The sequence below is a fragment of the Macaca thibetana genome, chromosome 19, assembly GCF_024542745.1.
Source record: "Macaca thibetana thibetana isolate TM-01 chromosome 19, ASM2454274v1, whole genome shotgun sequence".
Taxonomy (NCBI): domain Eukaryota; kingdom Metazoa; phylum Chordata; class Mammalia; order Primates; family Cercopithecidae; genus Macaca; species Macaca thibetana.
The window spans coordinates 37,929,532-37,940,178 of NC_065596.1; the positions used below are offsets into that span (position 1 = coordinate 37,929,532).

The window sequence follows — 10,647 nt, forward strand, 5'->3', positions numbered from 1 at the left end:
AGAAAGAAGGTAATGTTTACTAGGTTCTCACCATGGATAGAGGCATTTTGTATCTGAATGACTCCGACTACCTAGGTGACTAGTTGTACACAATACTCTCCAAAAATCTCTGTATGGTACCTTACAGCAGCGAAGCTCCTCCCTGGTCCAAGGAGGCTGGAGACACCACCTCTCAGGCTTCCCCTCCACAGCACGGGGCCATTCCTCCCTGAGGTCCAGGAGAAGAGCAAGCTCTGCCAGCCCAGGAAGCGGTGAGAACTACATTACCCAGAGGCCCGTGCGCCAGGCACTTGGCGTGGAGCCAATGAGGCCCAGGTGAGGGACTTTTCCGCTCTGCCCAACTTGTCTGGGCGGGACTTCCGGCGTCCTCCCAGTGGCGGGCACTTTGGCTTGTGTCAGTTCCATCCGCGGGTGCCGGATCTGGACCCAGGTGCTGACAGCGAGAAGGCGCGAGGAGAGTAGTTTTCCCAGCTGCACAGCCGGGGCCTGACGGTCGCCGGCGGTGGTGATTGCTTTGCTCGTGTCCCCGCCCGGATCGTCCACCGCTCCCGGCCCGCTGTGCGCAGAGTCCGATGGCGGCGGCAATGAGGGCCCCGACCCTGGTGAGCGCTGCGTCCTCCCGGCCTCCTCCGCCCTCCGCACCCGAAACTGAGGGGCGCGTGAAGGGTTTTCTGCAGCCGGACCGCATTGTCCAGCACAGTGAGGCTCTGGTGCTGGGTCTCGTTTCTGGTAGTGTAGCAGGGAGCGGGAGAGCGACGGCTTGGAGCTGCGCCTGAGCCAGGAGGCAGGGGAGACCCAGGCCGGCCTCACGCGGGCAGGGAGCAGAGGGTGGGGCAGCGCCACGCTGCATTGGCCCCACTGAGTTTCGCCAGCACACTGAGGGCCACAGCGCGTAGGACAAAAGGGGCACGGACCCAGTCACGCTTCTAAAAGTTTCACAAAAGCTGTTCAGAGGAACTCACTGGAAGGGCAGTGATGATAGCAGGCATGGAGGGACCTAGTCTCTTTACGAGGTCACAAAGCTGATAAAAGTCAGCACCAAGGACTGACACCCAGATATAAAGCAGTCATCCCAGGACACCTGGCTCTGGTGTTACACATTGGAACCAGAAGCCCATGGAGCCGCAATGTGGTCACCTGCCTCTCAGAAGGTGTCTCTTCCCACAGATTGCCACTAATACTTATAGGTCTGTAAGAAGAACTTACAGACACTACAAGGGTGAGTGGAGGAAATCCAGAACCTCACTGATTCCAGCAATGGGATCTCTGGGACTGGGACTGTGGTGACCTGGGATTCCTTACTTACCGCTTTTCCAGGCTTTGAGCCTAGGGACTCTGAACAAAATATGCCCAGGGTGGGTGTTCTATGAGGTGGTACCTTTTGCTGGCAAATAATAGAATGAATGTGGAAGTTCGTCCCAGAGATAAGTACAGGTGTTTGGAGCTGCTTGGAGTGAGGCTGAGCTGGTTAAGAGAACCTCAAGTCTCATTTCCTTCTCATGGGAACAGAGAGCAGAGGTACAGGAGCTAGAAATTAAATGACTGTCTCGGATGTCTTTGTTCTGGAGATGATGGCAGCAGCGAAGATTTGGAGCAGAAGAGGGAAGTGATCTTCCCCAGGCCTCATGAGGTTCCTGTGGCTGAGCACAGACAACAGACTGTGGGTTTAAGGGAGTTGGTAGCAATACCGAAGAGGAAAGAGGAGACTAATGCAATAGTCCAGGCGAGTGTAGATGATGTGGGCCAGAGTAGTGGCCACAGTGTGGTAGAAATGGTTGAATTTTGGATTGTAAGTCGGCTCTGATTTTCTGGTATTGGGACTGAGAGATAAGAAGGGATGATTCAAGGCTTTTTGGGTTTAGCAGCTGGAAGCATAGAAGCTCCATCTACTGCGAGAGCCAAGTAGATAGTAGGATTATTTTTCACTCAGGATATCAGGATTGTGTTTTGTCCATGTTAAAAATATGAAATGTTTTAGAGAATAAGTAAGTAGCTGTATCAAGTGGCTAGGTGGACACACAGGTCTTGGACTCTGAGGAGGGGTGCAGGATAGAAACTTCTACAAAGAGTGGAGGATAGTATTGAACTAGGATGGAGCTCTATGTCTGTTAGGCCATTTGCATTACTATAAAAAATACCTAAGGCTGGGTAGTTTATAAAGAAACAAGGTTTATTACAGCTTATAGTTCTGCAGGCTGTACAGGAAGCTTAGTGCTAGTGTCCACTTCTGGTGAGAGCCTCAGGAAGCTTCCATTCGTTGCAGAAGGCAAAAAGGGAGCCAGCAAGACAGAAGGGAGGCACCAGTCTCTTTTTAGTGACCAGGTCTCATGTGAGCTTATTACTGTGGGGAGGATACTATGCCATTCATGAGGGATCCACCTCCATGACCCAGATAACCTCCCACTAGGCCCCACTTCCAACATTGGGGATCACATTTCCAGGTGAGATTTGAAGGGGACAAATATCCAGGCTATATCAGTGTCTTACTTTGGGTTGATAATGAAATAACCTATATTGGTGGCTTAAACAGCAAAAATGTGTTTCTCACAGTTCTTCAGGCTAGGAAGTTCTACATCAGGGTGCCTATAGATTCACTTATTTGTGATGGGCTGCTTCTTGGCTTGCAGTGGCTGCCTTCTTGGTTTGTCCTCACATGGCCTTTCCTGGGAGGGAGTATGTGAAGAAAGCAAGGAATCTCTTTCTATTCTTACAAAAGCATTAATTCCATCATGAGGGCTCTTTTGACCTGATCTAAATCTAATTACCACCCAAAGATTCCATCTCCAAATACTATCACACTATATTACGCTTCATTGTGTTAGTGCTTCAACATAAGCATTTTGTGGGTGGGCATGGGGCAGAAACTTGAGCCCGTAACATCATAGATCCCATTTAGTAGTGGGATTTCGGGTCATGATGATAGTATTAATAGCAGGCCCAGGAAAGGGAGGCATGGGAGCCACAAGAGGGTACCATACTTGGGTATCTGGATGGATGTTGTGGAAATCACAAACACAGGTTATAGAGGGAAGTGGGCCTAGGAATAATATAGAGAGAGGATACCAGGCAGGTGGCCAGGTTTATGAAGGATGAGTGAACATAAGATGGATGTGGAGGCTGCAGTAGTCCGTTTTCATGCTACTGATAAAGACATACCTGATACTGGGAAGAAAAAGAGGTTTAATGGACTTACAGTTCCACATGGCTGGGGAGGCCTCACAGTTATGGTGGAAAGCAAGGAGGAGCAAGTCACATCTTACATGGATGGCAGCAGGCAAAAAGAGAGTTTGTGCAGGGGAACTCCTCTTTTTAAAACCATCAGTTCTTTTTTTTTTTTTTTTTTTTTTTTTTTTTTTTTTTTTTTTTTTTTTTTGAGATGAAGTCTTGCTCTGTTCCCAGGCTGGAGGACAGTGGTGAGATCTCAGCTCCCTACAGCCTCCACCTCCTGGACTCAAGGGATTCTCCTGTCTCAGCCACCCAAGTAGCTGGGATTACAGGTGTGCGCCACCACACCTAGCTAATTTTCATATTTTTAGTAGAGACAGGGTTTCGCCACATTGGCCAGGCTGGTCTCAAACTCGTGACCTCAAGTGATCCGCCTGCCTTGGCCTCCCAAAGTTCTGGGATTAGAGGCGTGAGCCACTGCGACCGGCCTTAAAACCATCAGTTCTCGTGAGACTTATTCACTATTGCGAGAACAGCACAAGAAAGACCCACCCCCATGATTCAGTTACCTCCTACTGGATCCCTCCCATGACACATAGGAATTGTGGGAGTTACAATTCAAGATGAGATTTGGGTGGAGACACAGCCAAACCATATTAGAGACCTAGTGGGATTTCAGACAAGATGAGGCTGAAGCCAGACCTCATGCTTTACTGCTCTATGGCCTCACCAGGATCTTATGACTGCTCCTATGCCTACGGAGTTTCATGCAGGCTGGTGGATAAGTTTAGGGGCAGAAGTAGTCATCTGGGAGCATCACTTAACCTTGGGTGGAGGGCCACTGGAATGAAGGGTAGCAAGAGAGGAAGGCAGTTACTGTTTAGTGCAATACAAGTTGGAAAGGGCCATGTGTATCTGACATATGTATGTGGTTCTGGGTAGCTGAGGTTGATGAAAGGAATAGACTCAGGTAGGGAGGGCTTCAGAGCAGGATATGGGGCTACCTGTGGCAGTAGGGACCATCAGAGGTCTGGGTAGTCCTGGAACTCGTTTGAATTTGCAAGCTCTTTCTAGATGTCTTGTGCTGAGTAACATATAGGAAGGCAGGAGAGATGCCTGTGTTGTGGGATCAGGGTGGAGGTGGCTGAGGGAGTGAGTTGGGTGAGAGAGGTGTGGTAGAAAGAGTGATGCACATATGAAGAGGGAGTGTGAGCTTTTGTTTCATGAGTCTGGACATTGAGGACATGAGAGCGAAATGTGAACCCAGACCTTCAGTTGTGTTTGGGAGCCATGGTCTGAGGGATTCCAGGAGAATTTATAGACATGAGAATGTGGTTTCTATCTGTCCACCTGCCTGTTGTTGCTGTGGGAGAACACAGTGACCAATGGGACCATGAGGAGAGAGTGGGCATCAGTGGCATCAGGGCCTGTTGTATTTCCTGAGATGGGGAGATGGGGAGGAGGGTGAGCCAGGGATGGACGTGGGGGGAATCAACGTGTGGGGGATGGACATATTCTCTGAGGTGGGGAGATGGGGAGGAGGATGAGCCAGGGATGGACCTGTGGGGGAATCAACTTGGGGTCCTAGGAAAGATGCTGATCATGGAATGAACTGTCCCCATCATAGCAGGGTTTTGTAGCCTTTGAGGATGTGGCCATTTACTTCTCCCAGGAGGAGTGGGAGCTCCTTGATGAGACGCAGAGGCTCCTGTACCACGATGTGATGCTGGAGAACTTTGCAGTTATGGCATCCCTAGGTAAGGCCCTCCTATTCCTCCCCGTGTCTTTTGTGGGTCTCTCCTTTTCCCCTGTCCCTGAGGCAGCTCTGTCCTTTCTTCAGTTAGACCCTGAGCTCTACAGACCTTCCCACTTTCTTGGTGTATGTATTCTGGGGGACATCACCAAGCAAGGCACTCTCCAGACTATCCTAACACCTGTTGCCTCTAGGCATGCTGTGAAGGGTCTGGGAGACAGGATCTTTCTTTCAACCTAAAGGATTTGTCCTTGCCTTCTCCATGACAGGATGGCTTTGTCCACTTCTAGGATGCTGTTTGCTCCGTGTTCTGCCTTTTGCTTCTAACTAAAATCTCAAGCTGCCTGTTTCAATAATTGCAGGCATCATGATGGTAACTACTGATTGGTCCATAGGCTTTTCATAAAGATCCACCTAAAAGATTTTCTTGTAACATTATTTTTCACTGCTGTAGTTTGTTATGTGCTGAGTTGCTCTGTGCCAGTGCTGGCTGTGCACCTCTCTGGTCTACCCTTTAGGGCTTGCATCTTACAGGCCCAGTATAGTTGCACAACTGGGATTGGGGGATGGCTCTGGTTGCTTTATGGGGTGCAAATGGCAAGATACTCTCAGAGGAGTCCTGGCCCTGATGAGTGACATCTAAGGGAGGGCAAGACGCTAGGGCTGTTTCTAATCACGCCATAAACCTGTCCTGAGTTCTCAGTAATTGGGTGCCAATTCCATAGGACATACATCATTTCTATCTTTTTTTCCTTTTCTTTTTTTTTTTTTTTTTGAGACAAGAGTCTCACTCTGTTGCCCAGGGTGGAGTGCAGTGGTGTTATCTCTGCTCACTGCAAGCTCCGCCTCCCGAGTTCACGCCATTCTCCTGCCTCAGCCCCCCAAGTAACTGGGACTACAGGCACCCGCCACCACGCCTGGCTATTTTTTTGTATTTTCAGTAAAGACAGGGTTTCACCATGTTAGCTGGGTTTTCACCATGTTAGCCAGGATGATCTAGATCTCCTGACCTCGTGGTCCGCCCACCTCAGCCTCCCAAAGTGCTGGGATTACAGGCATGAGCCACAGCGCCTGGCCTTTTTTTTTCTTTTCTACACATGTTCTGATTTTTATTTCATCCATGACTTCCAGCCCTTAGCTGCTCCCAATTTCTGGCCTCCATGTGTTACCTGTTCCTTCCCAGTGCGACTTCTGAGTGTTCTCTAACACTGACCCACATGTAATATGTTGTCAGATGTGCACATGATTTTAAATAGTCCTTCCACACCTAGTATTCAGTTCCCATGGGTTTCTCCTGGGCCTGGACACCAATAATCTGTGCAGTATACCGAAGTCCTCTCTTCTCATCAGGGGAGGAGGTCCTGATAAAAGCTTCTGGAAGAATAGTGAGCCAGAGACCCTACCTCTTCTGAGTTGTGCCCCAACTTTGTGTCTTTCATCTCATAAGGCCTCCCTTGTTTTCTGTGACTTGTAGAGCCCTTTTTCCCCAAATTGCCACCAGCTCTCGTATCCTAAGAACATTTTCTTAGACTCATTCTTTGTCTGACACACATTTTTGATGTAACTTCTCACACCATAGTGAACCTGTATTTTCTCAGCATTTCTCTTCTTTCAGGTTGTTGGTGTGGAGCAGAAGATGAGGGGGCACCTTCTGCAGAGAGCATTTCTGTGTCAGAACTGTCACAGGGCAGGACTCCAAAGGCAGATACATCCACTGATAAGAGTCACCCCTGTGAGATTTGTACCCCAGTCCTGAGAGACATTTTACAAATGATTGAGCTCAAAGCCTCACCCTGTAGACAGAAATTGTACTTGGGTGGGGCATCAGATTTCTGGATGAATTCAAACCTTCACCAGCTCCAGAAGCTTGATAATGGAGAGAAGCTCTTTGAAATGGATGGGGACCAGGCCTCATTTATGATGAACTACAGGTTCCATCTGTCAGGAAAACCCTTCATGTTTGGGGAAGTTGGGAGGGACTTTTCAGCCACCTCAGGACTTCTCCAGCTTCAGGTGACTCCCAGCAGTGAGAGACCACACCACAGGATTCGACACTTCAGAGTTCCCACTGGACAAAAGCCTCTCAAGTACACTGAGAGGAAATCTTTTAGAGAAAACTCTGTATTCATTCAACACCAAAGAGCTGACTCTGGAGAAAGGCCTTACGAGTGCAGTGAATGTGGGAAATCCTTTAGTCAAAGTTCTGGCTTTCTTCGACACAGGAAAGCACACAATAGAACAAGCACTCATGAATGTAGTGAATGTGGGAAGTCATTTAGTCGCAAAAGTCACCTAACTCAACACCAAAGAGTTCACACTGGAGAAAGGCCTTATGACTGCAGTGAATGTGGCAAATCCTTTCGCCAGATATCTGTCCTTATTCAACATCAACGAGTTCACACTGGAGAAAGGCCTTATGAGTGCAGTGAGTGTGGGAAATCTTTTAGCCACAGCACTAACCTCTATCGTCACAGGAGTGCCCACACTAGCACAAGGCCTTATGAGTGCAGTGAATGTGGAAAATCCTTTAGCCATAGCACTAACCTCTTTCGACACTGGAGAGTTCACACTGGAGCAAGGCCTTATGAGTGTAGTGAATGTGGGAAATCATTTAGTTGCAATATCTACCTCATTCACCACCAAAGATTTCACACTGGAGAAAGGCCTTATGTGTGCAGTGAATGTGGGAAATCATTTGGCCAGAAATCTGTCCTCATTCAACACCAAAGAGTTCACACTGGAGAAAGGCCTTATGAGTGCAGTGAATGTGGGAAAGATTTTAGCCAAAGCTCTGGCCTCTTTCGACACAGAAGAGCTCACACTAAAACAAAGCCTTATAAGTGCAGTGAATGTGAAAAATCATTTAGTTGCAAAACTGACCTTATTCGGCACCAGACAGTTCACACTGGAGAAAGGCCTTATGAGTGCAGTGTATGTGGGAAATCTTTTATCCGAAAAACCCACCTCATTCGACACCAGACCGTTCACACTAATGAAAGGCCTTATGAGTGCGATGAATGTGGGAAATCCTATAGCCAAAGCTCTGCCCTCCTTCAGCATAGGAGAGTTCACACTGGAGAAAGGCCTTATGAGTGCAGCGAATGTGGGAAATCTTTTACCCGCAAAAATCACCTCATTCAACACAAGAGAGTTCACACTGGAGAAAGGCCTTATGAATGCAGTGAATGTGGGAAATCCTTTAGCCAAAGCTCTGGCCTCTTAAGACACAGAAGAGTTCATGTGCAGTGAATGTGGGAAATTATTTTGTCACTTTTTTTTTTTTTTTTTTTGAGATGGAATTTCGCTCTTGTCACCCTGGCTGGAGTACAATGGTGCAATCTGGGCTCACTGCAACCCCCGCCTCCTGGGATCAGGTGATTCTCCTACCACAGCCTCCTGAGTACCTGAGATTACAGGCGCCTGCCGCCATGCCCAGCTAATTTTTGTATTTTTAGTAGAAACAAGGTTTCACCATGTTGGTCGGGCTGGTCTTGAACTCCTGACCTCAGGTGATCCACATGCTTCGGCCTCCCAAAGTGCTGGGATTACAGGCATAAGCCACCATGCCCAGCTTGTGTTGTCACATTTAACACAAGATTTCCCAAAGAAGAAAGGCCTTATATATGCTGTGAATTTGTGTGTTTTTTGTTTGTTTGTTTGTTTGTTTTAATTTGGTATGATGGCGCTGGAGGCTAGCCTTTGAGAAGAGCCTTCTCCTGATGTGACTCATGTATCCAAACATCTATGGATTCCCATAAATTTGAGGTATGTGGGAAGCATGTGTAGCTATGTTGTACTCTCTAAACCTGCCCAGGGACCTTACCAGATTCATATCACTGCCAGTTTCTGTGGCTGAAGCCTTTTCATCTCTACCCCCTGGGAGACCCACAGAGTGTGCATCAGTCACCACCCTAGCATGCTCAGGGAGGCAGCCTTCTTCCATTAGTTGGAGGAAAGTATGAGTAGTCTAAGCTCTTAGGGGGATTTCTCATTTCCTCCTCTGGCTACATAGTGCATGTAACTACCCCATTGTTGGCCCCAGGACCTGACCTGAATTCTGCTGGCAGCTTCCAGAGGACTGCGTTTTTTGAGGACATTGTTGATCTCAGGCAATGCTTGTGATGAAGCGTTTTTTAGCTTCCACCACGTACCAGGAACTGCCTGTTAACTGGCTTGTGCAATGATAAAGGCCTTTTGTGTAAGCACCTTTAATCTTGTAAGTTGTATTAACTGTGGAGTAGTTTGGAGACATAATAGGACTCTGTCAGCTTAAAAGGGTATATAACATTTGTGGGGATTCAAATTTTGTTTGCCTCAGATGGGACAGTATGCTGACAGAATATAGCTTTTGCTCCATTTTTGGCCTGTTTTGCATTGCTACTGAGGCCTTCTAGGAGACACTGCAGGGCTTTCTGGTTCTGATTTTTGCCTGCATGTGGGCTCAGAGGTCATTCTGCAGAGGGGGCAGTTGTGACAACTTCCATTGTTTCTGGAGACAACACAAAGTTTTTCTTGTTGATTGAGGATATCACATAATGCCCTGCAATGTTTAGAATCCCTTAATGAGGTCCTGTGAAGGAGCTGTGTCCCTTGAAACACAAAATTCAGTGAGCTAGTGTCCCTAGGTATAAAACTATGGGGCTGGAGGGAAACATAATTGGTAAAGAAATGCTGTGTTGAATACTAGGGAATGGAGGAGACTGCAGCGAATTACATGGACTGTTCCTCATATAAAGCTTCATCCGGCTGGGTGCAGTGGTTCACACCTTTAATCCTAGCACTTTGGGAGGCCGAGGTGGGTGGATCACGAGGTCAGGAGTTCAAGACCAGCCTGGCCAAGATGGTGAAACCCCATCTCTGCTAAAAATACAAAAATTAGCTGGGCATGATGGTGGGCGCCTGTAACCCCAGCTACTCGGGAGGCTGAGGCAGAAAATTGCTTGAACTTGGGAGGCAGAGGTTGCAGTAAACCGAGGTCGCACCACTGCACTCTAGCCTAGGCAACAGAGCGAGACTCTGTCTCAAAAAAAAAAAAAAAAGATCCATTCAGGCCAGTCACAGTGGCTCATGCCTGTAATCCCCACACTTTGGGAAGCCATGGCGTGCAGATCACTTGAGGTCAGGAGTCAGAGACCAGACTGGCCAACATGGTGAAACCCCATCTCTACTAAAAATACAAAAATTAGCCAGGTGCAGTTGTGCATGTCTATAATCCCAGCTGCTCAGAAAGCTGACACACCGCGAATAGCTTGAACCCAGAGGTGGAGGTTGCAGTGAGCTGAGACCACGCCACTGCACTCCAGCCTGGGTGATGGAGAGAGACTGTTTCAAAAAAAAAAAAGACCGGGCGCGATGGCTCACACCTGTAATCCCAGCACTTTAGGAGGCCGAGGCGGGTGGATCACCTGAGGTCTGGAGTTCGAGACCAGCCTGGTCAACATGGCGAAACCCTGTCTCTACTAAAAGTAAAAAATTAGCTGGGTGTGGTGGTGGGCACCAGTAATCCCAGCTACTCAGGAGACTGAGGCGGGAGAATCTCTTGAACCTGGGAGGTGGAGGTTGCAGTGAGCCAAGATCACGCCATTGCACTTCAGCCTGGGCAACAATAGCGAAACTCCGTCTCAAAAAAAAAAAAAAAAAAAAAATTATCCACAAATGTTCCAGTGACTATGACTGCAGGATCACTGTGTGCAGAAATCTCTAGAAATGTGTGTCTTGTAGCTCAAGTC

The 10,647-nt window shown here is 48.1% G+C and overlaps 1 protein-coding gene across 1 annotated transcript; it reads left to right on the forward strand.

Moving 5' to 3' along the window:
* The first annotated feature begins 352 nt into the window (after window positions 1-352).
* Window positions 353-9,124, forward strand: ZNF530 (zinc finger protein 530). The gene is made up of 3 exons (XM_050768623.1): window positions 353-602; window positions 4,793-4,922; window positions 6,534-9,124. The coding sequence occupies exons 1-3, from the start codon at window positions 573-575 to the stop codon at window positions 8,165-8,167; spliced, it is 1,794 nt and encodes a 597-aa protein (XP_050624580.1). The 5' UTR covers window positions 353-572; the 3' UTR covers window positions 8,168-9,124.
* Window positions 9,125-10,647: the final 1,523 nt, after the last annotated feature.

Coding starts and splice junctions, on each gene's coding strand:
- ZNF530 (XM_050768623.1), top strand. CDS start 573: ATGGCGGCGGCAATGAGGGCCCCGACCCTG. Junction 603..4,792: donor CAATGAGGGCCCCGACCCTG/GTGAGCGCTGCG, acceptor TCCCCATCATAG/CAGGGTTTTGTAGCCTTTGA. Junction 4,923..6,533: donor TGCAGTTATGGCATCCCTAG/GTAAGGCCCTCC, acceptor CTCTTCTTTCAG/GTTGTTGGTGTGGAGCAGAA.